Source organism: Syngnathus leptorhynchus, chromosome 11 (assembly GCF_054491065.1).
Source record: "Syngnathus leptorhynchus isolate UIUO chromosome 11, UIUO_Slep, whole genome shotgun sequence".
NCBI lineage: Eukaryota > Metazoa > Chordata > Actinopteri > Syngnathiformes > Syngnathidae > Syngnathus > Syngnathus leptorhynchus.
The window spans coordinates 5,042,812-5,069,942 of NC_141205.1; the positions used below are offsets into that span (position 1 = coordinate 5,042,812).

At 40.4% G+C, this 27,131-nt stretch overlaps 4 protein-coding genes across 6 annotated transcripts; 3 read left to right on the top strand and 1 right to left on the bottom strand.

The window, feature by feature from the left end:
- Positions 1–1,235: 1,235 nt before the first annotated feature.
- Positions 1,236–8,050, bottom strand: dnai1.2 (dynein, axonemal, intermediate chain 1, paralog 2). The gene is made up of 20 exons (XM_085924265.1): positions 8,015–8,050; positions 7,779–7,823; positions 7,608–7,700; positions 7,417–7,497; positions 7,216–7,342; positions 6,975–7,024; positions 6,713–6,865; positions 6,554–6,613; positions 6,325–6,480; positions 6,136–6,223; positions 5,943–6,060; positions 5,828–5,871; positions 5,493–5,740; positions 5,320–5,409; positions 4,837–4,924; positions 4,609–4,688; positions 4,132–4,280; positions 3,801–3,900; positions 2,316–2,501; positions 1,236–1,340 (listed from the first exon to the last, which is right to left on the bottom strand). The coding sequence occupies exons 1-20, from the start codon at positions 8,048–8,050 to the stop codon at positions 1,236–1,238; spliced, it is 2,097 nt and encodes a 698-aa protein (XP_085780391.1).
- A 559-nt stretch (positions 8,051–8,609) lies between these two features.
- Positions 8,610–13,337, top strand: fam219aa (family with sequence similarity 219 member Aa). 2 transcript variants are annotated; one of them, XM_085925046.1, is made up of 6 exons: positions 8,610–8,853; positions 10,743–10,839; positions 11,055–11,148; positions 11,647–11,727; positions 12,236–12,311; positions 12,625–13,337. In XM_085925046.1, the coding sequence occupies exons 1-6, from the start codon at positions 8,794–8,796 to the stop codon at positions 12,781–12,783; spliced, it is 567 nt and encodes a 188-aa protein (XP_085781172.1). In that variant the 5' UTR covers positions 8,610–8,793; the 3' UTR covers positions 12,784–13,337. The 2 variants fall into 2 exon arrangements, with proteins under 2 accessions (XP_085781172.1, XP_085781173.1); XM_085925047.1 differs by having other exon boundaries at positions 12,236–12,290.
- A 2,107-nt stretch (positions 13,338–15,444) lies between these two features.
- Positions 15,445–19,172, top strand: LOC147048989 (BOS complex subunit ncln). 2 transcript variants are annotated; one of them, XM_085924419.1, is made up of 15 exons: positions 15,445–15,604; positions 15,671–15,861; positions 15,929–16,073; positions 16,138–16,235; positions 16,325–16,402; positions 16,755–16,858; positions 16,933–17,021; positions 17,108–17,247; positions 17,327–17,505; positions 17,947–18,043; positions 18,155–18,196; positions 18,398–18,570; positions 18,664–18,717; positions 18,795–18,873; positions 19,116–19,172. In XM_085924419.1, exons 1-15 carry the CDS (start codon positions 15,460–15,462, stop codon positions 19,170–19,172), a joined length of 1,671 nt encoding a protein of 556 aa, XP_085780545.1. In that variant the 5' UTR covers positions 15,445–15,459. The 2 variants fall into 2 exon arrangements, with proteins under 2 accessions (XP_085780545.1, XP_085780544.1); XM_085924418.1 differs by having other exon boundaries at positions 15,460–15,604; positions 17,947–18,034; positions 18,158–18,196.
- A 383-nt stretch (positions 19,173–19,555) lies between these two features.
- Positions 19,556–25,848, top strand: myorg (myogenesis regulating glycosidase). Its single transcript, XM_085925063.1, has 3 exons — positions 19,556–19,688; positions 22,107–22,460; positions 22,767–25,848. The coding sequence occupies exons 2-3, from the start codon at positions 22,198–22,200 to the stop codon at positions 24,556–24,558; spliced, it is 2,055 nt and encodes a 684-aa protein (XP_085781189.1). The 5' UTR covers positions 19,556–19,688; positions 22,107–22,197; the 3' UTR covers positions 24,559–25,848.
- Positions 25,849–27,131: the final 1,283 nt, after the last annotated feature.

Consider the following 27,131-nt stretch of genomic DNA (forward strand, 5'->3'; position numbering starts at 1 on the left):
CTGACAACAGGGACGTGTGCGCCATTGTCACTCATAAATCCAAACAATCTGTGAGCCAGAACTCCTTACGGGGAGCTGTTACATAACGCTTGAAGAGGCCACACTATATCCGTGTCCTCTTCAACATCAATGACCACCTCTGCTTTTAAAAGTAAATACAATTTTTGGCACATTGACAAAGATCATTTGAAATGAAGGAGTATTTTGTCAGATAGTTTTGCCACAGAAAGGAAACAGAAGAACTATATCGGGGTGCCCGTGTACTCTTTTCCTCACAATATCATCTGCTTCTACTTTGCACAAAGTCCCACTGACCTGAATGAGACGACAGTTAAGTTATATAGGCTTGCTTCCTTTTACTAGCTGTAGCTGTAACGGCCATGCATCCAAAATAAATTTGTCTTTATAGTATGGCTGCGGTCAAACAAACAGAACAAAACAGTAAACACAGCGAGAGAACAGGTTTCACGGTGTCAAAGCAACACGGACGAGCATCCTTCTTCCACAAAATCCGAGCATTGGAACGAACAAATCACAGCTAATGGACAGAGTGCTTGCACGTGTCCACGGCAAGATGTCAGGAGGACATTGAGTGGTGCTTCACTGAACAAGAGCGTCACAACCAACCGGCAGCATGGTGACTCAAAGCCAAAGCTTTCCCTTGTATTCTACAAAGAAGTCCAAAAACTCTTTGGGTCATGACTGGAATGTTGCCCAGGACTGCACGTGCAAGTTAATCACATCATTTGTCCTGGTTTTGCTGTGAAGATGTTGAATCTATCAGGCTAATTTGTTTTGCTGCTCACTTCGACAAAATGCTCTCCCACACATAATAATATATATGGAATTGCCTTTTGTGAATCACTGCTCAAGTGCACTGCAGTCCATTGTGTTGCCTGTGTCATGTAACAAGTAGATAAATAAATGTATTTTATAATTGAATCTGAGTCATTTCTTCGATGACGAAAAAAAAAAAAATCTCATTCTGATTCATCTAGCATTTGTAACCTTTTTTGCCCCTATCAGTAATTTCTTCTAAATGTTTCAATCAAATCACCAAAATTCCACACCATCATTTCAATGACATTTGTGGAAAAAAAAAATCAAGAAAATTCTATTAATTTCCCCATTTCACAAAGAGACAAACCAACGATTGCCGTCAGGAACAAAAGTGACAAGTGTTGGTAATTTTTTTTACACTCACTGAATGAAACTTCACCAGGAAAGCATGAAGGTCACTTCACACTGCTTTGCTCTGAGTCCCTCAGTAGATTGAGTAGCTTCTCCATCTTGGCCACTTCCACTTCAGGACCTTCGGGCAGCTCTTGACCTTTCTTTCCCTACGAACACACACACACACACATGGCCTTTGCTAAGTAAACACCAGAAGATGACATACCCAGTTAAGATGGTTGTAGTCAGTGTATTGAAAACAACGAAAAACAAACAAACCCCGCACCGCATATCAAAAACGGATTTGTAAAATATTGATTATTATTTATGTCTTGGTTGGCATGACAACATCGCCATGTACACACACACACACACACACACACACACACACACACACACACACACACACACACACACACACACACACACACACACACACACACACACACACACACACACACACACACACACACACACACACACACAGTGTATATTTGCTCCGATATTCTACCAATATTTGTTTTTGCTTCTTTCAAATTCCCCTCGTCACAGCATGACAGTATCCTTACAAATTTGAACGTGAAGCGCATTAGATTGGCGGCGAGTGACTTCAGCCCTCCAGCTTGGCTTCATATCGCAGATAATTAGATTATAAAAGACACTTTGCAAACTTCATTGAAATCTCATTTTCCTTCATTGTCTCCTCCATTTAAACCTCAAATAATTGCGTTAGAATGACACACACTTTGGCTACTTGAATAGCCTGAATTTTTCCAATGTTGATTTTCCATTTTATTTCTGAGGGGCCGCTCTGTCAATGTTTTTAGCATATTGTTGATAATATTTGTAGTGGGTGCTTGTGTCTCAAGGCTAGTTGCCATGCTGAGGTCTGAGAGCACTGTTAGCCGTGCTGAACTTTATAATTAGGCCCCAGATGTATTCTCAAGGACTGTAGTCAATAACGATGTGCCATGGGCCTGTGTGTGTGTGTGTGTGTGTGTGTGTGTCTATTCTGTATTTGATGCTTCACAGATCAGTTTATGAGAATGGCCAACAATGTGCTGTAAAATTAAACATACATTAGGATCATTCTAATTGAATCTATTTTCATTGCACCACTTCTTCTTGTCAAGGAGTCTTACCTTTGGTTTCTTGCGGAGGTTCGGGGACAGTTTGAGGCTGATGACGGAGCCTCGGTCATCTCCTACGATGATGATTGGATGGACGGGATTAAACTCAATGTGAGTCAGTTTGCTCTTCTTTTTTGCCACCACGGGCTGCCGGCAGATGGCCTGATACTTGTTGATGCTCAGGTCAAAAACATGGACCTGGAACATGATGAGAACAGTATTGCGCAACAATGCAAAATGATTCAATGCTATAATGAAAACTTAAAAATAACAATGCAATTGTAAATGACTGATTGATATCGTATCTCTTTAGCCTTTGGAGTTTTACTCCCATGTTCTGAAAAGAATTACTACCAACATTTTTTTTTTTACTGCATCTCCTCCAGCTGTTTGTACAATGTAACAATATAGACGGAAATCAAATGAATTGTCAAGTCTGGATGAAAGACGGCTCGGGAGTACTTGAGGTGGACGACACGACATCATATGTGAACTCTGTGACCCATTCCTTCAAGCTAGCAGATCAATGATTGTGTCTGGGTCACTTGCGTGCCAACGAGATGTGAGTAATGACTACACACACAGTCATCACTTGGAAGTACGGACTTTCCGCAACCTGTGTCCCTTTAGCGCTGAATTAATGTGTGCTTTTCTGGTCACGTCTTCTAAGAATTGTTTAAAGGTCAGTGACGTGATTGCATATCTATCCATTTTCTTTTAACTTAAGGATATCCAAAAGGAAATGAACTGAAACGGGATTTTCAGATCAATCTCACTTGGGCCCACTGATATTTCATTGTGACATTAGAATTCCGCATCTATTTGTTCTGATGTGAAATGTGCCAAAAACAAAAAAGAAAAGGAACCGAGTTGTGTTGCCAGAACGCATTTTTTTCTCACGTCTCAGGCCAGCAGACAAGCTGTTATCCTCACAAACACGTAGAATCACAGAAACTATCAGTCTGAATGAGTCAAGGGGATGTCATAGGAAATGACAAATATCACGCATGAATATGGTGACATTATGTGCTGCAACTTAAAATGATGGAATTTCTCTAAAGTAAAGGATGGGCTTTTATTATTTTTCTTTTCAGCAAAATCTTCTCAAACTAATCTTCTCAATTCCAGCCAAGAGCATGATTGTGCGGCCAGTTCATTCTTAATGGATTTACAGGTGACATTTAGATCAGAAAATGACATTTACAAATCTAATCACTGGATTAGATCTTGAGAACACAATCTGAACTGTTCATTTTCTCAATATCATCTTGGCCTTTATACTTGAAGAACAGCTCAAAATAAGGGAGAGTCCAATGTTTAAGATTGACAGAAATGAAAATGATCTTGATCCACTACAGTTTTATCTTTTTAATTGTATAGGATATTTATTTTTGGAAATGCTTGGTAATGGCAAAATGGCTTCTTGACTGACTGGATAAAAAGTAATGTGTAAAAATTCATATTCATCTCAGATTGATGCTCTGGAATGATTCTCACCAATCCTTCTGTGGTAACGGCAGCAAAGACAGTGGAGGAGTATGGTGCCCAGGCCACATCTCCAACTGGAGCACTGAGCTCAAATGTCAACATGGCAGTGCTGAAAAAAAGAATCAGGTAAACATTACAAACTTAATCTGTCTTTATCATAAATATATTCAGCAACAATGAGAAGAATCAGAATACTTGTGATCCCAGGTGGGAATTAATAATTTTTAACAAATCTGCTTTCACTCATTCTTTCTGGCTTGCCCAATTTATGTGATGCTAATGACAGATGCATTTTAAAAAATACTAGCTTGCTGACTTTGGAATCTTTCATCTATCTTACTTGATAGTATGGTCCCAGATCTTGATGGTCCAATCCGAGCTGCAAGAGATGAAAACTTTTGGGTGGTAAGGATTCCACTTGAGTGCATCCACTGCCATATTGTGGGCAATGTACGTCTCAAGGAACTGGCTTGAGTAATTCTTGGAGCACTGTGGAATGGAAAACAAAATTTACTGTAAAACAAATAGTGCAAGACTGTGTGAATGACAGCAATCACCAGTTGCCATAATAAATCCCGTAATTCCAAAGAGACAAGATACCATATACAAAAGATAGCTGAAAACAGAATTGTAAAAAAAAAAGTCTCATTTTAAGAACTTCACAGTTTGGATTGCAAATTTAAAAAGTGATGCCAAAGAAAGTGCATACTCTCCAACTAAATCAGCTTTATGGCTTGTGCGCACAGCTGCTGTATTTCAAACTATTGGCACTTCATCCACAGCCAAATCTCGGATGCTGCAATGAATTTCAACACACCTTGTGTATTTTACCCTCCTCGGTGCCAACGACGAAAAGAGACTCGCTCTGTTTGTGAAAGTCAAAGGATGTTCCGCCAACTGTAGACAAGAATGATGTGGTTTATTTCGGCACTTAAATGTCCAGTCCACAATGACCCGACTAATAAACATAAAGCATTGTGTGATTTAGAAAAAAACAAAAAAACAAGCCCCGCTAAGTTACCACATCAAGAATGTAAAATCTCACCGGCGCTACGCCCCCGAATTCCCTCAGGACCATCAAACACAGCATCATCCAGCGTGAGCCTGATAGTGTCAGAGAAGACTAGTTCATTCTGCAGACATGCAAAATCATTGTGAACACTTGCACACAGTGCAAAAAACATTTATTGGCTCACTTGTCATAAAAAAAAAAGAAAAGAGGCCCTACGGTCTAATGAAGTGCTTTAATGCAGACTCATTCAATTTCAATGAGCAATCAACATTTTACCATTTTGAACAGGGATGAGGGATTTCAAATTGAATTCACACTTTTTGTACATAATTTCAAACAGCACATTGGGCTGTAATGGGCAGAAGAACATGATGCCTAGAAATTTAAAAAGCTACCATTAAAACTGGACTTAAAATTAAGACGAGGGTCAGATCATGAGTCCATCCAAGCCAATTTGCGTCAGATATTATTCAAACTGAATAAAAGCTTGGATTGTACCGTCGGGACATAACCAACCTTAATGAGTGTCCAAGACACAACACGTCCATCAGAGGACACAGAATAGAAATTGTGATTTTTGTCCATGTCGTCGCTCTGCCATCGTACCTGATCGAAAAGTCACAAAATACTGTACATTGTATATCTATTTCTTTTTACGGATTGACTTTTTTGGATATGATATAGCTCACCTGCCAGACAGGATCAGTGTGCTTGCCAGTTTTAGCATTGCTCTTGTATTCAGCTTCCATGCCTTTCTTCTTCAAGTTGTACACACAAACGCATCCATCATAGAAACCCACAGCCACCAAATAGGAATGTCGCTTATGAATATCCAGGCTCAGGACGCCGGAACTTGTCGGGAAAATGTACTCAGGGAAGGTGGAATTCTTCAACGTGTAGAAGAGGAGCATCCCGCGGCCCTGTTTGCTGAAGTCATCTGTCAATAGACAGGAAAGATGAAACATCCCTTGAGTCACACGTAAGCTTCTCAGAAAATATTGATTCGGTCGTGTCACTGACTTACAAGATCCCAATCCCACACCAAAAAGGTCAGGATATTTCTCATTCCTGTGGAATAAGGTGCATTCGTGATTCATCTTGCTTTGTCATCTGTTTGACGTGTTGGTGAGCAAACTGACCAGCAGAGTGCCGTGACGCACATCATTTTAGCTTTGTCGTATTGGAACTTCCACAAGGGGAGAAGAGTGCCCTCCTGGTCTCTAAATTCATCTGCCGCGTCCTCAAAGAATTTGAAATCTGAAAGGGCATTCAAAGAAGATAATGTTTTAGTCGGAGTGTGACATATTGCAATTTGTGAAAGAATAAACAGACCTTGCGCTATTTCATGACATGTATTCTGATTGACCATTCGTTCCAACAGTGTGACTGCCGTGGCCATTTGGGTGATGTCATCACTCTGCTGATATAAAAACACACTTGACTGGCAAATATAAATTAGCCTGACCGTTACAGAAAAATAGTTAATTGAGGGATATATCGATTAATTAATATAGATCATGCAGTAGTTGTAGAGAAAATAAATTGAGTTACTGGAGTGTCATTCACAATCTTCTTTTTGTTTTGGTCACCATCTTTCTTTGTTTGAAAGGCTCTCTGCTTCTCTTTTTTCATTTCTTGTTTCTGCAGCTCCTCCGTGTACGCATCATATATCTCCCACTGAACAGACCAAAGAAAAGGTGAGCATTTGAGAACATTCTCTGCTGCAGATTGAAGTCGGACAATTTATGACCTGATTAGCGCTGGCCGAATAGTTGCATCGTGGAGGTGGTACGGTCTGGCAGCTTCTGTCCTGCATGGAAACACAACTTGAAGTCTTGAGGAATGCTGGCTACATTTTGCATTATGTTTCATTCACAGAGATGATGATGATGATTTTTTAATTTCCTACCCGCATTGCATTATTGAGTGTTTGGGAAGCTCTTTCGATGAAATTGAACTGGTTTGTACATTTTGGCTCCTGATCCTTTGTTTTGGAAGAAGCACTGTCTGGTCTGTCATCTTCTCCAGCATCCTCTTCTTCACCTCCATCACCAGATGTATCCTATATAGGAACCCAACAAAGAAATTACACTGTTTACAATTATAGATCCCAAAATTACTAGAACCAAAAACAAAAAAATATACATATTTATTTAAAGATTTTTTTTTACCAATGTTTCAGGTTTCTCCTCATCCGGTTCTGTTCCGGTATCAACTGTTGCTGGACAGAATCAAAAACAAAATCATACATGAAATGCATTTCTCTTTTCAATTTCAAATGTTGATAGTGACACCTGATGGCAGAAAGTATGAACTACATTAGTCAATATAGCGCTCTGCACAAACAAACAGAAAGAGCATCGCCTGCAGTTGTAATAACACCCGCATTGACAAAAAGATTTTCTTGAGCACCTTCAGAGAGGTCTTCACTGGCTGCCAGCCTGCGAGCCTCATCAGAGTCCTGATGTATGAGACAACCATCCAAGACAAAGTGAACAGCCAGCTGATCAACAACACTTGTCAGCTTGAAAGCACCTTCCTGGAAACATAACATAAAGAAAGCAAAATAAGAAGAGCAATTCTATTCTGGTATTCTCTGCTGTAGTGTCTGACCTTGAAGCTGTATCGGACGATGTTTTGTGGCGCGTGTGGATTTTTTGCTGCCAGAATCCTTGTGACCTCCTCATTCAACTCCTACACAGAAATAAACAGAGCTCAAGGAATCCTGGGTAAAATATGAAGGCAACTAATGATGTTAAAATGACGTTTAATTGTATTTATCGTCCACATGTTGACTCTCTTACAGCATCGGTGAGATCCAGTTGATCAGCAGGTTTGATAGGTTTGCCATGAGTCCTTTCTTCCCAGCCATAATCAGCATAGTCATCTTCTTCATCCTGCAATGACATTTTCCCCCCCCATCATTTACTTTCATAGATTTAATTTAAGAAGTATATGTGTTTTAGATGACTCACCTTTCTTTTATTGGTAGCTTTTTGTAACTTTGCACCAGGCACCTTCTGATGAAGTGTCACATGAAAAATAATGGGATAACAAATATTATAATTTGCACAATATACAAATAAAAGTATGTTAATACAATTACACTGTTACTTAGTCACTGAGCCCATGTTATATAGTTCTCATTAACTTCACTCTATATAAACTATGCTGGTATTTCTTTTTTTCTTTCTTTGTATATTTTCTTTACCTTTTTCCCGGGTGCTGCAACATTATTGGTTGGCATCTCCAAAAGAGTCAACTTTGGACAAAACTTTAAAGGAAAGTTTCACCAGGTGATGCAAGGCTTGGCTTGCCTGCTGTATACCGGTTGCCTAGACGACCTCCGGTCCTAATAGAGCTTCTTCGAGCGTCCCTCTGGCAGCTCGCAAACAACTCAGTGTGCATTACTGCCACCCGTGGATAATTTCCCTGCTTGACCCACTTAAAGGTTAAGTCGGTTATCCTCAAAATAACCATGGTTCTATCATGCATTTATGCACAACATTTGAGTTTATTCATCCCAGTAGCAAATACAATAAGTGCACATCTACACCAAATCTGTTGTAACAAGCAATCTTATTCCACATCAAATCTGTTATAACAATGTTGTTTATTTTCTTATATTTACAAATGTTCTTCCTCTGTCGTTGATAGATGTATCAATTAGATATGGATTTGTAATTTTCTTCAGATACAAATTGTACAAGACATTTAAAATAAAGAAAGAAAGAAAGAAAAACAATAATAAAGATAATATCGCCGAGACATTTGGATTCAATGCGCACTTGTCCCTGATAGGGTGGGATCCTCATGAATATTTAAACAACCCGGAAGTTAGGCGGTGCTGCTGTTTTGCTGTCGAGTCACCTCTGTCGGGATGGAGGAAAACGAGCCGCTATAATGCTGAGCATCTCAAATCGGGACACTTAGATACACACCGTTGTTTATCTTTCATACTGATCCGTGACAAAAAACGTTTGGGCCAAAATGATGGAAGAAATCGACAGGTTCCAAGTGCCTCCAGTCAACGGAGAGACGCAGCCTTTGGTAAGCGAGCAAAAGCTCATCTTTATGCTAATCGGTCCATTGAATACGATCGGAAACGTTCTCGAGTTGTGGATTTTGCATTATATTCATGCTAGCTTTCGATCCGACCGTGAGCGCTGCTGCAGCTTATCTCCGGTTGTATTTGGGATGAGAGAAACGATAACGTCAGATTGATAAACGAATAAGAGCATCGCTGCCAAGTCTCGCCCCTCCTTGGATGACAACGAACGAGTAAACAACGTATGTTCCTAGCTCATCCTTAAGCGTGGCATAAATCATGTTTTTGAAAACAACACTGGTCCATCAATGTTGACGTTTAACGCAGCCTGCGCCCATCGCTATTACGTTTCATCATTTGGTGACGTGTTATTTGGGTGCAAGCCCACATGATGAAGAGGCGCTCTGTTCCAGACTGCTGGCTACCGTGCTGCCCACGTTTCCATTTTTAAATATGTCACATGACAAATCTCATTTAGTAACAAGGAAGGAAGTCACAAGAATCTGAGCGCTGTTCTGTTGGGCAGATCTTCCTAATCTTTACTAAGACAAAAATATTTCCAAAAATGATGGATGGTCAGATGTGTATGTTCTTCCATCTAGTGGAATTTCTCTGTCTGCACTAATAGCTGAACACAGGTATAATATTTTTATTTGAAGTAAGCAATAATTGCAACCAAATGAAGTGACACTGAATTTATTTCTGCGGTATACTTGAACTTTTGTGGCTCACTAACTGTGTGGGATGTAAAGCACTGCATGCAGCTTGTTAGTCTTCAAATGAAGCATTTTTTTGTTATTTTATAAGGTAGTCACTCATTTTACATCCCTACCCTATCTGATTGTTAGTGGTACATATGGCACGGTCTTTGTAATGCTAAACACGTCATTATCATTCTGAACGAGTCAACTTCTCATCTGCTACACACTCATACGGGCACAAACACACACAGTGAGTATATCTTCAATTTTATGGCAATGCTTATGTGTTTTAGTAAATTCTTGTCCATGGATTTTTTTTGGCCTGTTTTGGAATTTGGGTTTTACTCTGGAGGTGTGGTCGGCAACCTTAATAACTTATAGATGTTGCATCGATGAAATCCATAAACATGGGACGCAAACTGTGACAGTATAATGTAACACATTTACTATTCATGGTCAGATTAGTCAGGCCTCACTCCCATAGGCTGCTGGAAAGCCATGATGTGTAATCCTCCTATCTCTGTGGACTTGATGCCGTGTCAGCAGCCTTGTGGAAGACCAATAAAGCAAGATCCCGGTAATGAAACAGATACATTGAGAGATTATGTCATTTCCGTTTCAAAGAGGGTGTAATGTGTGAAAGGCAAGGCCAGCAGACGTTGGTTTATTTTTCAATTAAAAAGAAAAGCAAAGCTATGATTACTCCTGAATGTCGTGAGTCTTCCAAGTGTTGTTTGCGGTATGCAAATGATCTTTGGAACCCCTCCTGTTGCAACAGTGGAAGGCTTTAGAATGAGCATAATGTGCAACTCTGTGGAGCAGGCCACACCAAGCGTGACCCCTCTCCCCTCTCCCAATCTGTTGACGCCTCAGCTGCAACAGGAGCCCCCTCTGTTCTCCCACGGCCTCCTCTCCTCCATGCCATCAGCGCTCACGGAGAAACTACTAGAGCCAGGAGTGTGCAGGCAGCAGAACACTCGGGCCTATTGATGCCGTATACCACGCGGCCAAAGTTGTCCTCCGGCAATTAGTGCTGCGGTGTTGGACACCAATGGCATCTGAGGAAAGCGGATTTTGCTTTATGCCATCCGGGCAATGTTTGTGTTGGTGGAAGGCTGCATCAGAATGTTCTCAAATGTGCATGCTGGTACAATAAAGCAGAATACTTCACTCCGCCATCATTTTCCTAGGATCCGGCAGCCTCCTCCCAATCAGAAGCTGACCCTGATGCCAAAGGAGAGACAGTGGCTATGAATTACAAACCCTCACCGCTGCAAGTCCAAATAGGTATCAATAACTATACACTTGGAATCATTACTAGGACTCGTCTGAATTGGTTTTCCAAAAAGAATTTTCAAAAGCAATCTATTGAGTTTCCAAGGTGGTCTAAAAGTCTTTTTGTTAACCATTGTGTTGGATATCCATTCAGCCATCTTTACAAGCGATTACGCTACCATTAATTGTCATGCTTACTGATGACCTCGCATCGTGTGGTTGCCTAGAGAAACAGAGAGACCTCGCCAGAAAGGGTTCCGTAAAAAACGGCACTGTGGCCAGTCCTGTCAATCAACAACCTAAGAAGAATGCTCGGACAAGGTAACAACTTCCTTTCCATTCACTCCAGAATAAATAACAACTACAGCGCACAAGCACGTAATAGGTTTGCATCCAGCTTTTTGTGTTCCGTCTGAGTAAATGTTGAGCAGCGCATAAAGCTATCACACTATCGACAACAGGTTCTGTCTAATCCCACTCCCTGGTGGATTAGTGGAAATATATGAAAGGCTATCGAAATGGCTTGACGCCAAATGCTCTGAGGCAGACGGATAATGTTAGAATTCTTCACTTCCTTTGTGGAACTGAATTGAATGCCCAGATAGAGGAAAAATAAACGTACACCAAAAAGCAGCTGTTTGCAAGTACACAATTGTGATTTGTGGCATGCAAATGTTTCTTATTCATCATGTCTGAGGATTTACAGGAAGTGAAGCAGTCATAGTATTCATTAATTCTATTTTCCCTTAGCTGTCTGAATACAATAAATATAATGGCCACAGAAGAACACTCTTAAACGTGCTGTTTGCTTGCATGCAGGTTGGTTGTGCCAAATAAAGGCTACTCCTCTTTAGACCAGAGCCCAGATGAGAAGCCCCTCGTAGCACTGGACACTGACAGGTATGCACCGATTATTTACGTCATCTTCTCGTATCACACTTTATAATATAAAACTCAGCAGTGACAAAACACCTGATTTAAGAGGGAATTAAGATTTTGTTGCTTTCAACATGTCGGTAAAGCCACTTGAGAGAGGATCCACAAAAAACGGGGCAAAGCCTCTCTCAGGGTTCCGGATTAGAGGATAGTGGGGTGAGGATTTGGAGATGGAAAAGCAGCTCAGAGGGAGGGCCTGCATCCACACAGGTCTGGACTGCTTTGTCCCTTTGTTTTCTCGCTCTGCTCCAACTTGAGGGAATATTCTATTGAGTGTGTGTCAGAAAATTCACAAGACTGGTCCTGTTTTCTCTATAACCTTCTGAAAAACAAACTCAATCCATTTTATTGTCATCTAAAAAAAAAAATAAAAGACATAACATTAAGCCTTCATTATGCCTTCAGATCCACATGGAACGTCTTCTTTAATGGAGAGCAAGCAAACATTTTAAAATCAATCTTTGGTTTTCAGTGACGACGACTTCGACATGTCCAGGTATTCATCATCGGGATACTCCTCAGCCGAGGTGAGATGTCTGAGGGACCAGGTATCTATACGCACATTATACTTGAGTTCATGTAGTGTCACCGTGTTAGCCGCATCATTTGGTGACATCGCCACCCGGTCATGAGATCCCATCATTTCTTCAGCCCTTTACCAGTTCCACCCACCTTGACTAGCTGGGGGGTGGTGGGATACAGCGTATTTGTCTACCACTGTTCCTTTCTACTTCTCCGTCCTTCTTCTGACCACACTTCATGACTTTCAAAGCTCCCATGCACGTTTCTGTGTCACTGCACCAAATCGCTTTCATTCTCTTTGACAAAACATGGTTCAAGTCCCACTTGTGTCTACTGCAGCAAATCAACCAGGACCTCAACATCCAGCTCCTGAAGGACGGCTACCGACTGGATGAGATCCCAGATGACGAGGACCTGGATCTAATCCCGCCCAAAGCGGTCAACCCCACCTGCATGTGCTGTCAAGCCGCTCCCTCCACGGCGTGTCAGATCCAGTAGCACCGCCCCCCTCCCAGTAGAAAAAAAATACAGAGGCCACAACAAGTGGGTTAAACACTTTGCCCACCTTTAGGAAAAAAAAGAAAAAAAAAAGGAAGGGTCTGTAAATGTCAGTCAGCGACGGATGTAGGTAACACCGATGGATCTTGTGCACGTTCCTCCTATGGTTGGATGTGTGCACCTTCTGCCTTGTGTGCTCAACTGGGACTGCAATGATGGCACAAACATCAGCTTGAAGGAAAACTTGATCATATCTACAGTGATTTTTTTTTTCCTGCACTCACATGGACCATTCAGGACCGTTGACTAGAAACCGTTGGATGAAAGACTAAACCTCTTTTGGAGATAAGGGATCATCTGAACGATTTCTTGTAATTTGTCTTCATGTGTGTCCAACTTTAAGATGTCTACTGAATGTGTGAGAATATACCCAGAGAAATAGGCCTCAACCGTTCAACTTCTCTCTGTAAAACACTGAAGGTAGTTCAAATCTTAGTTTTACAGCGTAGAATCTGTTTCATCGTTGCAATTGAAAAAAAAAAAAAAAGTAAAAACATATGTTTTGCATGTTTGCCTGTTGAAACTGTCAAATGGTCACTCGTATTGACTCCTCATTCCCTACTATCGGACATCATTCACCACCATATTTATTTTTTCCTTTTTTGAGAACTGGCCACAGAGCAGCAAAAATGAAGGGAGAATCTTGCCATGAGAATTTATCAGGAAATGGTACAAAATGTTTGAAACTTGCATGCACGTGTGAACTCTGTGTGCATGCGACACAAAAACTCCGAAAAATGACTCGCTGAAAATAGGAAATACGTACTTTGTAAAACGAATGTTATCATTTCTAAGCTACTCGTGCTTATAACATTTTATCTCAAGAGGTTTTTACCGGTTGCTGTGGTTTACTTTTTGTACCAAATCCTGCTAATTTCTCGTGAGAACCTTACCGGTTTCGGAAATTGTTCGTTATGCAATTTGTTGTACCTGCTGTGAATCCTGACGTGTAATTTAACGACACGACCTCGGTGGCCACCGTTTTCTTTCTTTCTTTTTAATTTTTGCTTTCCTTTTGGAGGAATATGTTCTTTGATTATATTTCAAGTGTGATTTTGTTGTTATTTTGTACACATCCAACTGGTACACTATATTCTTGCCAAATCTCCATAACACCTGGCACAGTTTTGTGATGTCACTGCCAGTGGCTTTTTTTCCACACGGTCGCTTTATATTCCCACTTTACAATCTCCTGGATTGTGCTAGCACTATTGTGTGAAACTCTTGTGATAATAATGACCCAAACGACCAAGGCTTCCAAGTTTCCCCCAAAACAATGTCAAGTTTATTCCACTTCCTGCGCACCAACGCTGACCATTTAACTTGTACGACAACTCGTAGAGGTGAAGGTCATCAGTTCATGCCAAACAATATTTTAGGAAACCTGTTTCGACATTTATTGCGGTCTTCTGAAAGGGACAAATTGCACTGAGTGCAATGCGTGTACAGGCAAAAGCAAATCCAGTATTCATGATATAATACCGTAAGGCCGTTATAGAATGTGTCATCGCCGTTGGATTAAAATCACACTCGTGAGGTGCCAATATTGGAATCGCTGGCATTGATTTAGTCTGGTTTGTTGCAGTTTTGTCTATAGCAAACAATTAGACTGTGTAAAAGATGTGTGCCAGTCCTCTTATAAGTACAGTAACACTATTTATGACTCATTTGATATCATGTTTTGTCCATAACGATGCATTTATAACATTTATTTATTTGCAGTTGTACATTTGAAATTATTATTTTTTAGCTATATGTAATATTTTCATTCAAGTTTTGTTTTATTTGTCCGACGCTTAATATGATGACTGTAAAATGGTTCCGTTTAGATTAAACAGTGTTCGAGTTCTGTGTTAAGTGCAAAATGTCCTCCCCAAAAAATAAATAACAGCTATCTGAAACACAGATTATTTTGTTGGTTGTTATTGTTATGATAAAAATATATGAAAATGCCACCAAACAGTTTTTTGTCCATTGCACTTTATACATCTGTTCCTCAAAAATGATAAAAAATAAATAAATCACTGAGTCTGCTGCAGAGGACTACAACATACCAACTACAATAAAGTATTATCATTCTGATCTCTGTGAAGGATAAAAATATAAATTCACATTGGTGAATAAGCACATTCTGGAACTGATATTGAACTTTTTTGCATCCATCAACAATTTGATTGTGATTGGCCATCTCATGGTGAAATGGGCTAGATGGATGAGTAGCAGAATACTGCAACACGTGTCCATATTGGTGGTGTGTGTGTGTGGGGGGCGGTGTGATTATCCTGGAGCTGATCCCTTTGGAGCAGATGGCGAATTGTGGCTTACCTCGACTCCTGGAGTCTGGAGGAGATAGTTTGTAATGAGCAGGACAGCACTGAGCAATATCACGAGAAAGGTGAGCAACTTCTTGATAGTTTTATTTTGTATCTTTGAAGGAGACCTGTGTAGCTATGATCCAAAGATATATGATCATTTTTTTGAAAATGTATCCAGCATTTTGTCATGTCCTGACAGGTTATGAAAATATATTTTTAGTATGTTTCTCCAAATGGCGTTTCAGCATGCGTAGCCTGGCCTGCAATCTTTTGTAGACCACAAAGAGCACCGGGTGGGATCATGCTCCTGCTGGACTTGCATTTTGCTGTCATAGTGCTCCTGCTCTGTGTCAACTATCTACATGGCTCCGCTCTTTTTGCTGCATCCTCCTATGAGTTCACCGCTTATAGGATGCAACAATACAACCTGGCAAAACAAATTCACGGTAAAGGTCACCCGTGCCACTATTAATGCTGGAAAGATATTTCAATTAGTTTTCCTGCATGTTTAGGTTGCCGAGGTGCCATCGTGGTGGCAGAGGCCCGGGCCACCGAGGAGCCGGTGCTGACGCGGCGCTGTGTCATCATGAGGGTAGTGGACTTCACCTCCAAAACATACACGGAGGCTCAGAGACAAAATGCTGCCGCCATCCTGATCCTTCTACCCACAAATATGTCAAATATTTCACCTGAAATAATCCAGGTAGATGTTTTACCTCGTTAGACTACTCACAAAAATTCTTAAAATGTACCTGTAAACTGTCATCCAGTCCTTCATGATGAGCGAGAGACTCGCCCTGATGAAGGAGACTCTCATGCCGGTGTATGTGGCCCCCGAAGATGAGCAGCTGCTCTACATGTACAAAGAGGTGAAGAAGGCCGCATCTGCACGGACTTCATCCATATTCGTTCGAGGTGACGGACAAAACATAACGCACGGAGAATAAACCCAGTTTTAACCCGTTTCAATCTGTGACAGTCTTTCGAAGTATGGTAACGGCAACAGCCTTTCAGATCTTAGTGACCAACAACGTCCCCATCAAGGCCATTACAGACACAACACTGGTTACACTGGAAGTAGGTGCAGATTATTATTATTTTTTTTACTTTTTATCCTGTTTATTTTATATAAATATCAAATATAAAACTCTACTTGTGTCTTTGAGGGAGTGCTTCCTGGAGCTGGTGATGACATACCTACTATTGTGATCACCGCACACTATGATTCATATGGACTGGCACCGGTGAGTTATTTCCAGTAAATATTTACCTCGTTAGACCACTCACAAAAATTCTTAAAATGTACCTGTAAACTGTCATCCAGTGAACTCTGGAAAAATCCAACAAGTCATTTTTCAGTAAATAAGGGTTCAAGGGTTTTCTTATTCAGCTCTTCAGAAACAAAAAAGGAGAAGAGTTTTCTGGGTTACATGTTTAAACATTTGCTTGGTAAAAGCAGTGAATGAAATAATTAGGTCGTGAGGGGAAGAGATTCTTTCAGATGTTCCCACAAAATATTTACAAAACAATCCAGCGCTGAAACTGAGCAGAGTGAACATCGGCAATGCAGAGCCATTTTATGTTTGTATTGCACAGTGGTTGTCATATGGAGCTGACTCAAATGGAAGTGGTGTCATCATCTTGCTGGAATTGGCACGCCTCTTCCAAATACTTTATAGTAGCTCGAGCACAAGACCACGGTAAGGAGTTCTAAAGTTGTCCTTCAGAAGGTTGAATCCAACATTTAAATCTAATTCCCTGTTTTGTCATTTAGATATCATTTATTATTCTCTCTTACCGGAGGAGGAAAACACAATTTCCTAGGCACCAAGAAGTGGATCGAAGAGAACCTGGACCATGCTGGTGAGTTCTGGTGAACTTTGACCCCTTATTGCTTTGACAAAACACATCATATCATGAGTTTGAATTAAAATCCATGTTTCTACCAGAATCTAGCCTCCTTCATGACAATGTGGCATTTGTGCTGTGTTTGGATACACTGGCCAACGGGGATGAACTGTACATGCACGTGTCTCGTCCACCTAAATCGGACTCTCCCATGTATGCATTCATTCAACATTTGGAGCAGGTGAATAAAATCATAATATATGTTTACCATCAATTGTACTGTTGTTTTTAAATGTATTAATAGTGTTCTTTTCACTCAGGTGGTTTCGTCCAGATTCTCGTGGGTGAAAACAAAACTGGTCCATAAAAAGATCAACCTTGTCGAGTCAACGGTGGCCTGGGAGCATGAGCGCTATAGCCTGCGCAGGATACCAGGATTCACTCTGTCTCACCTGGAAGATCCCAAATCTGAACTACGGGGCTCCTTACTTGACACTGTGTAGGTTCTCATTTCTTTTTATGATCATTTGGAGCGGTTATAATGTGTGTGGTGAGATAGTGCATCATCAAGAACTGGGTGACAGGAGTCAATTTTGCGTCCTTCGGGAAAGGCATAGCAGCTGGAGAATAATAATAAAAAAATCATTTCATTTAATAATTAAAATTCAGCACTTTAGGCTACATGTTAATAATTTATTGGGCTGTATTTCAGATTCATTGTGATAAAATTCACTTCAGTTTCAATTTTTTTTACGAGACCATTTGAGTAAGCCTTTTGTTTTCTCCATAAATTAATTGAACATTCTATTTTGTTCATTAGTTTGTAAGTGATTGGGTTATTATGTGCCCTGCAATCGGTGGTGGCCTGTTTAGGTCGTGCCTCTCTAACTCACCTAATTGAGTGTCTTGTATTCTTAATTTTGAAAATGTGTTCTAACAGTTCACAAGTGGACCTTCAGAAAATGAAGCGCAATGGTCTCATCATAGCAGAAGCGCTGGCACGGTACTTGTACCATTTATCTGACAAGGTGAGGAAAAATACGTTAGACAAAAGTGTGGATACTTGTATTATTCAATGTTATTGAGATCCACTTTAATATTATAGTCCATAACATATACAATATTAATGTATTATTCTGGTCTTATTTAAGAATTCCCCACAAGATGTTCAGCTCTTCAAAGGCCGGTTGGTAAGCATTTCATTGACAATATAAATTGCTGCCCTCTAGTGTTCATAAAAATATGAATGGATTGCTGCCCTCTCGCGTTCATAAAAATCCGCATGAATTTGTGCCCTCTAGTGTTTGTAAGGCAACGTTGCATCTTTGCTTTGGGTGTCTGGAACATTGTTGAACAGTATTCAAAAGAATATTTGACTTTTGTTCTTGCAGGACTTCCACGACAGTCGAATATCCAGCCTGATGTCCTTCCTGACTTCAGTCCCCCGTGCCACGCAGCTGATGGATAAAGAGCCTGCTCACATCCTGCTCATCAACTCGCTGGAGCATGAATTCAAACAATACTTACAACAAGTCCACAGGCACACTTTCAGACAGGACAAGAGGTAATATTCGACTTAAAAAAAAAGATATTTGGGGTGCTCACCTGCACTCAGGATTGAATTTGACTCACAATTTCATTTTTTTCCCCCATGCAGGGACCCTGATATAACATTTTTTGATCAAATGAGCCAGCCTATCGTGATGCACAGGTGAATATGTCTTTTATTTATTTGTCTTTAATGCAATAAGGCAAGCTAAAAACAAAACGGTTACATGTGCGTTACAGGGTGAAACCTGCTGCTTTTGATCTGTTCTTGGGTGGCTGCATCACGGCATATTTGGGCATTGTTTACTATGCAATACAGGTATGGTCACAGTTTCATGTTGTGATGTATTTGGAAGCACATTGTTTCAGCTACTAACCACTCATTAGGTATCACGCACAATCTAATAAGATTTGATACACGGATTGCACTAAGGGTTCTGATTTTACAAATATTTACAATAGTTAAATGTTTCTTTTCTTTTACGCAGCTCATTGTTTTATGCAGGTGTATGGTTAATGAAAAATATGTTTGTATTGTTATATTTTTCTTTTCTCTTGCAGAACTTTGACTATGTCTACACAAAACTAAAGGCAGCAGTAAAACCCAAGCACCACTAAAAAAAGATCCATCATATTTAAGAATTAGTTTGGACTTTATTGAAATGTTTGATCATTATTTATGGGAAATATTTTTTGTCTATCGTTTTAACTGCTTTATTATTGCTGTTTGAATCAATGAAGCTTATAAAAATGATCACAATTTGAGGAAAAATTCTAAGAGTTTGGGCATGGATATGTATAAATGCAAATTGCAATGGCAAATAAAACAATCTGCAGCTTCACATTGGATTCTTCTTACTATAATAAATGGCACAATATTGAACACTAGTTAAATGTGACAAGTGAGCTGTAATTAAATAAATAATTACCTTAAAGAATTTATTGTTATTATTTATGGAAGAAATATGGCAGACTACATCTCCCATGATTCAACGCGTGCAGACGAGGCGGATTCGCAACATGTCTTGAAACTTTTTTTTTTCCTCTCTGCTGACTTGGAGTTGTGTGCGTGTGTGTGTGTGTGTGTGTGTGTGTGTGGCACAAGTCGATCCCGGTTTGTCCCTGCATGGTTCGGTAAGAAAAACTTCCAGTTGTGACTATTTAAAGCATGTGAATATGCTGCGATTATCGGGGATTTCTTGCACGAGAATTAATGAGTTCTTCTCCGTTAGGTTTGGCACGTTGCCTTCAATTTCTTTCACTCAAACAATGTTTGTGTGAGAAGTCGCATGTGTTTTCTACAAATTGTTGGTCAATATCGGTGCGCTGTTTTTCATTTTAAAAATAAGTTTGAATGATCATGATGACGTAAACGTTATTGTGCAAGTCCAGTTTTTTTTGTCTGAAGCTTGTGTTGTGACTGCATCAGCATGTTTGTGTTTATTGTCACTGTCAAAATCGATGGGAACGTAGATGATGAGCTCTCTCACATCACGCTACTTACAAAGAACAGGACAAAAGTCCCTTGTCAATGTCAATGACTAACCGAGCGATTAACAATGACGCAATGGCTTTGAAAAAAACAAAAACATTCTAGCAGCAACATAAATAATTCGAGTTTTGTCCATGCAAAATAAAAACAAAAAAACATTACATTATGCACAAATCAATGATTTTCTTTTTTTTTTTTTGCTGGGTGGACAATGATGAAGATAATCACTGAAATCACAACTCAGCAATTGTGCAACAACTCAAATGTTTTCAAAACGTTCCATCATGCACATTGTACACATGCAGGCCAGCAAGATACGTAGACAAAAAATGCTGCTGTATGCATATCAGTGAGAAAATAACACATTGGACAAAATTGTTTGGATGGTTCTTTTACAGAAAGAATAGTTTTCTCAATAGTTTCAGAAATAACTTGAAACTGGCAAAAGGGTTAGGGTTAGCCCTAAGCCTAAACCTAAACCTAAGCCTAAGCCTAACCCTAAACCTAACCCTAACCCTAGCCCTAACCCTAACCCTAGCCCTAACCCTTACCCTTACCCTAACCCTAACCCTAACCCTAACCCTAACCCTGATAAACAAATAATTGAAACGCAACAAACACAATTGAAATAGGGCTGTTTCAATCAGAATTTTATACTGTCAATTCAGATACCGATCATCCATTCGGAGAGCGATCACGTGGATTAGATGCACATTTTACAATTTTTAGAGCTGCTCACTAATGATTATTTAAATAATTGATTTTTTTTTTTTTTTTGCTTTTTGTGCATGTTCACATGCAGGTTGTGCAGGTTCAGTACATATAAACACTTTTATCAGATGAAAGTTGAAAATGTGATGCAAGCACTAATTGTAGTTAGGCACTGAGACCTACAATAAATAGCCAAAGGCACACCTTTTGTCTCCTGTATCTTTTCTTTTTCTTCCAGTTTGTCTATTTTCCTGCCTTGGTATCGCAGCCAGTTTTCAGCGCTAGTTAATTAATGATGGCTTTATCTTATCACTTGTATTGCTTGGGGAAAATCCATACGAAAGGTGGTTGAACACAGAATCAGTCAATTCAATTGGTAATTACTAGTAAAGGGAATTAGAGAGCACTGGATTACCTTTTATCAGATGTGCATTCTAATCCACAGTTAATACTCTCTGTATCAGTGTTAGAAAATATGCATGCAAAGTGCAGATTTGTCTCTGTGTTTCTTTTCTTCAGTGTTTTTCTTTTTCTTCCGTCTTTTAAATTGGCCAAAAGCAGTCAGTTTACTTCCAGCTTGGCTTTGTTTTGCTTGATGAAGCAGAAGGTTTGGCGTGCTTTCCACTGCCTCCTTGGGCTGAAACGGCTCTTAAGGCCAAAAAAAAAACCCTTTACTGCCTCTACTTCCTCACATACAAATGACTTCAGTTCAACTTGTATGATTAAAATTCAGCAGGGAAAATCTAACTTTTCCTCTTTTGTGTAATTGGGAGTAGATTTGTTCAAATCTCCATCCTTCCTTTTAGGTTTATATCTTCTATGTGCTTTGGAATCACTTGATTAGTTGTAACAGGCTTTGTGCTGATAAATGTGCACTCTATGAAGAAACAGATTGCAAAAATAAATGTGCACCATTAATCTTTAATGAACCATGTTTGATAACTGAACATTTTAATTTCTGGAGAATAAAGAAATATGCATGCATTAATCCCAAGGTCAATTTCATAAAATGAATGTTTTTAATTTCCAATGGGAATGTGAATCTGTCATGTTGAATGTCCCAATGGAAACAAATGGGGACTGGATAGAAAACTGAATTTTTCGTATGACAAAAACAATAGCACACAATCTGTGAATTTTCGCAACATGTTGAAAGTAAAATGATGCTAATCGGGTAGATTTTGTGGCAGTAGATGCATGTCAAAATAATGGACGGAAGTCAAAGAGGCATAACTCACAGCATTCCAAAAACAAGGTGATGATGTGTTTAAAAGTAGTACATTGTTATCAGAAATAAACCCTCTGTCACGATAATGTAGCCCTGACATCAAATCTCTCTCTTATGACAGATCGGAGAGCAACAAAAAGGATTCCCTTGAGAACAATTCCATGATCTATTGAGTGTCAAGCCAAAGATTTGTCCATCAAACAGCACGAGTCATGTACCAGGTTGTACCCGGGGGAGCGGGTGGCACCATAACAGATGTTATCCCCAAGCAAAAACACAGCAAGGACACTAGACCCTTAGTCGGAGCAGGAGTTCTTGGCTTGGTTCTAATGATCGCAGCAGTGACTGCATGGTCGTATTACATCGCATCACTCCGAAAAGCTGAGCTGCTCAAGACTCAGTTGCTGGATCTGAATAAAGATGGTTACATTATCCGTAACCAGGCAGGAGCAATTGTTTTCAGAATGGATTTTAGGTGAGTAGATTCTGATTGACTTTGAATACATGCCACTGTTTTGGTTAAAGTAAAATTTCTGTTGATGCATGAATATCAAAACTTCAGAAACGGTTAATGAAAAAAAAGTTTTTATTTTTATTTTACACAAGTGTGCTTTTTATTTCAACTGTGCCAAGATAATCTTGATCAACAATTGATCAATCAGTTTCATTGCCAGTCCATGACTGGTTGGGATTGTATCTTTGTCGAGAGGTAAACGTGTCATTGATGAACTCCAGAACAGGCTGCCCTGTATAAACCTCAAATGTGTTTACATGTTGGCAGGTCAGGGACATTGGATTTAGACTCTTGCACCAAAGAAGGCGAGCTTCTTAGCTGTGGACGCACAACCGATAGAAGCCTCAACTTCTTCATTGAGACAGTGCGACCCAAGGACACGGTACAGTGCTACCGTGTGCGTTGGGAGGAGCTGGTTCCCGACATTTCGGTGGCACACGCAATGACATACAAGTTTGCCCACTGGTATGGTGGCGCGGTGTCCGCTATTCAGCACTGGCCTATTTCCATCTCCGGCCAACAGTCCCCCAAACCTTTTGTTACTAGTGACATCTACTCCAATCGCAACGAGTTTGGAGGGATCTTGGAGAGCTATTGGCTTTCATCTAATGCTACAGCTATCAAAATTAATAATTCCGTACCGTTCCACTTGGGCTGGAACGACACGGAGAAGACCATGTATTTCCAAGCGAGGTACAACGATAGTCCCTTCAAGCCAAATCCGGGGGAGGCGCCATGTGCCGAACTTAGCTACAGAGTTTGCGTCGGCTTGGATGTCACATCCATCCACAAGTACATGGTTCGTCGATACTTCAACAAACCAAACAAAGTTCCTGCCCAAGCCATGTTTCAACACCCTGTGTGGTCCACATGGGCGCTTCATAAGACAGATATTAATCAAGAAAAACTTCTAACGTACGCGGCCAACATCCGGAAATATAACTTTAACTGCAGCCACCTGGAGCTAGACGATCGCTACACACGCCGCTACGGAGAGTTTGAGTTTGACCCTGTGAAGTTCCCCAATACCTCGTCGATGTTTCAAAAACTCAAATCAGATGGATTTCTCGTGTCCCTCTGGATTCACCCATTTGTGAACTACAACTCCGACAACTTCCACACTTGTGTGGAAAGGGGTCTATTTGTGCGGGAGCCCACAGGCCAGTTGCCAGCTTTGGTCCGCTGGTGGAACGGGATCGGTGGAATCGTGGACTTCACCAACCCAGAAGCTCGCAATTGGTTTGCCTCGCAGCTGCGTTCCCTTCGCTCCAGATACGGAGTGTCTTCTTTCAAGTTTGACGCCGGTGAGACCAACTACTTGCCGTGGAAATTTAGCACCAGAACACCCATTCGGGATCCAAGTTTTTTCACACGACGCTACACAGAAATGGCCATTCCCTATAACGACCGAGCCGAACTACGTAGTGGCTACCAATCTCAGAACATATCGTGCTTCTTCCGGCCGATCGATCGGGACTCTGTTTGGGGCTACGAATTGGGCCTCAAATCTCTCATCCCCACAGTGCTCACCATCAGCATTCTGGGTTATCAATTCATCCTACCTGACATGATCGGAGGAAACGCCTACCTCAACCGTACCGAAGGAAACCGAGCATTACCCGATCGGGAACTTTATATCCGCTGGCTGGAGCTGTCAGCTTTCATGCCCTCTATGCAGTTTTCCATCCCACCTTGGGCGTATGACAACGAGGTTGTTGAAATTGCTCGCAAATACACGGCTCTCCATCAGAGTATCGTAGCCCCGCGGGTCTTAGAACTGGCTGGTGAGGTTCTGGACACCGGAGACCCAATTATACGACCCTTGTGGTGGATTGCCACAGGTGATGAGACCGCCTATAAAATAGACTCCCAGTTTCTTATTGGAGACGATCTCATGGTAGCGCCTGTTTTAGAGCCGAGAAAGCAAGAACGAGATATTTACCTCCCAGCTGGTCGCTGGAAAAGCTATAAAGGGGAGAGGTTTGATATTAAAGAACCTCTGCACCTCACAGATTATCCTGTAGATCTGGATGAAATTGCTTACTTTCTTTGGGGGTAGAACGAGAGAGGGTATGCCAAGTTCAAGAGCTCGCTTAGAAAATCCTGATACATATTTGATCATCAAGACTGCTCAAACAGGTCTCAATTCAAATTCAAACACTCAGCGAGCCTAAAAATCTTACCCAAGAGCCATACATCATGAAAATGTTATGGATAGTCAATAAATGCCTTCAAAAGGAATTTACTGTGAATCAAATCATGTGAGGAATTAGAAGACGAGGAATGGAGCAAGTATGTCTTTGCATAAAATTAGATTACTGTAACTCATTTTCTTAGTCGACGAGCAGATATGCAACGGCCGCTCAAAATGATTTAACCCCCACATAGGAGTTTGCATTGTCAGCAACAGTTGTTGGCTAAAAAGCAATGTGATACACTTTCTCAGGTTACTTCTCGCAGAGGCTCAGTTTAAGGCGACTGAGTTTTTAAAGAAAATCAAAATCACGATGAGCTAATAGAGGAGGATTTCAGTTCTCTGAGTGAATGTACTGTGGATCTTTAAATATGGTTTATTTTATGGTGTTTAATTATCTTACAAAAATATTTCTCCCCTTACTAAGACTATGCTTAATTTGTTAAGAAACAATAGTAACACTTACCTTTCTATCATGAGAAAATAAGCTTATTATTTGTGTATTAATTCATGAAAGCTGTAATATCTTGAAGTGGCTTATACTAATTTGTACTGTTTTTTCAGGAGTTGTATTGCTCACATTTCATTGTGATATTTGACCAAGTGATGCAAAACAGACAGGACAGCCTTAAATGCCACAGAAACTTTTCCCAATTTTCTTAAGACATGCAAAGTAAAAAACGTCATCCTTTTAAAACTTGTTACAGAATTTATAAATATTTATTATGTTGAGTACTGCATGCAATGATGTTTTGTTGTGATCTATTTTGCTTCCATTGAAATGTTTCTAAACGCAGTTGGACCAGGCTACCTCCACAAATGCATATTGCATTATTGTTATTATTATTATTTGTTAACGCCATCTGCCTTCGACTCATGCGGACTGTGGACTTTGCGTAAACATTAACCTCTGTGGGATCTGCGTGTACCTCTGACATAGTTGCATGCTAACAGCGCTGCCTATATTTAGCAGTTTTCACTCAGTTGCTATTTCTGTCACGAACATGCTTGCCTTATGACAAGAACTATCATGAAGTGAATGTTGCCTATTGCTTTTTGACTGTGTCGGCGTGTGTGAGTAATTTGGGTCACTGATAGTGAGACCATGCCATTGTTTTTTCTTTTTTTTGAATGCAATAAAACTTTTTAACTGCAGTCTATCTTGTAGACTTTATTTATACCAAATTTTTAATAGTAAGATAAGATAAAAGAACCACATTTCAAGTCGGTCAAAAGGCGATGCAACAAATGAACCAATAAAAAAAACTGGAGCGTTTATAGGTTGGCAATGTATGAAAAATAATGTGCCTTTCAATATACTATTGAAAGAGTTGCCCTTGAGGGACTTTTCGAAGTTTCTGATGCCCGACTCATCATGGGATGATAATGGCGATACGATGAAACAATTTCACAGGTTCACAGGAGGCTGTTCAGATCAATAAATCATCTGATGCTTCACTGTGTGAGGCCAGACACGAAAAATGTACAGCTAGATAGTGAGATTAAAAAATTACAGAAGCGGCACTTTTGTTTTCAAATGCTCAGACACGCATTGCATTTCTTTCTGCCACCTTCAGTCTTTTTATTTGTTTTCAAAATGTATTCCGCTTCACAACGTGGCGATATGCTTCAAAACTATTTTACTCGAGTTGGCGATGCCTCGTCTTTCTTCAAATTGATCTTGTCGTGAAGCCCACTGTGGGGAAGATTCACAACCCATCGATTAGCTGTCCTAGTCTAGCAGGGATCAATACTATTTGTCAGTTTGCTTTCTGCAATCATATTGTTTGTATCTGAGGCTGCAGAGATAATTTATGCCTGAGCTATTGTAGGACAATTTGGTATGGAAAGAAAAAAAACACAATTTCAATCTTCAGTCCCCTCATCCATGTATTTGTGTGTAGATATAAAAAAGAAGTATGAAGTCGTATCCAAACTTTCTCAAACGGAGAAACCGTTTTGTCGGTGCTATGTTATGCTGCAAATATCCAGGAGGGCGCAGTGTAGCTTCATTGATGACTTCTCACTCTGACATGTCTGGATGGTCCAGATGTTATGAGAAGACACACAAACACACACACATTGCACCACACACAAGTAATGCATGAGCAAACAAAACTGGCAGGGCCCTCCCCCCCACTTTTTTCCCCACCTGTGATCCCACCTGTGTGTCCATCGCATTTAAGAGAAGCTAACGCAGGTCCGGTCAACAAAGGCCGAATAAAAATGCATCTAGCACAGGGGGAACATGTGAGGTGCAGGCACCGGCGAGGGTCAATCAATCAGCCAGTCGACTCCTTTATTTAACAAGCGAGGACCACAAGACCCCAAAGGCCACACTCCATATTCCGGCTGGTTGAGCTTGCTGTCTTTTCCCATAGAAGCAAAGAAAGAGGAGGGAGTCGAGAGAGAAAAGGGGATTGGGCTTGGGCTTGGTG

Coding starts and splice junctions, on each gene's coding strand:
- myorg (XM_085925063.1), top strand. CDS start 22,198: ATGTACCAGGTTGTACCCGGGGGAGCGGGTGGCACCATAACAGATGTT. Junction 22,461..22,766: donor GTTTTCAGAATGGATTTTAG/GTGAGTAGATTC, acceptor ACATGTTGGCAG/GTCAGGGACATTGGATTTAG.
- LOC147048989 (XM_085924419.1), top strand. CDS start 15,460: ATGCTCCTGCTGGACTTGCATTTTGCTGTCATAGTGCTCCTGCTCTGT. Junction 17,022..17,107: donor AGAGAACCTGGACCATGCTG/GTGAGTTCTGGT, acceptor TGTTTCTACCAG/AATCTAGCCTCCTTCATGAC. Junction 18,718..18,794: donor CAGCCTATCGTGATGCACAG/GTGAATATGTCT, acceptor TGTGCGTTACAG/GGTGAAACCTGCTGCTTTTG.
- dnai1.2 (XM_085924265.1), bottom strand. CDS start 8,050: ATGCCAACCAATAATGTTGCAGCACCCGGGAAAAAG. Junction 6,224..6,324: donor TTATTTTCTCTACAACTACT/GCATGATCTATA, acceptor TTTTTATATCAG/CAGAGTGATGACATCACCCA. Junction 1,341..2,315: donor ACCTCCGCAAGAAACCAAAG/GTAAGACTCCTT, acceptor GTGTGTTCGTAG/GGAAAGAAAGGTCAAGAGCT.
- fam219aa (XM_085925046.1), top strand. CDS start 8,794: ATGATGGAAGAAATCGACAGGTTCCAAGTGCCTCCAGTCAACGGAGAG. Junction 11,728..12,235: donor GTAGCACTGGACACTGACAG/GTATGCACCGAT, acceptor TTTGGTTTTCAG/TGACGACGACTTCGACATGT. Junction 12,312..12,624: donor TGAGATGTCTGAGGGACCAG/GTATCTATACGC, acceptor TGTCTACTGCAG/CAAATCAACCAGGACCTCAA.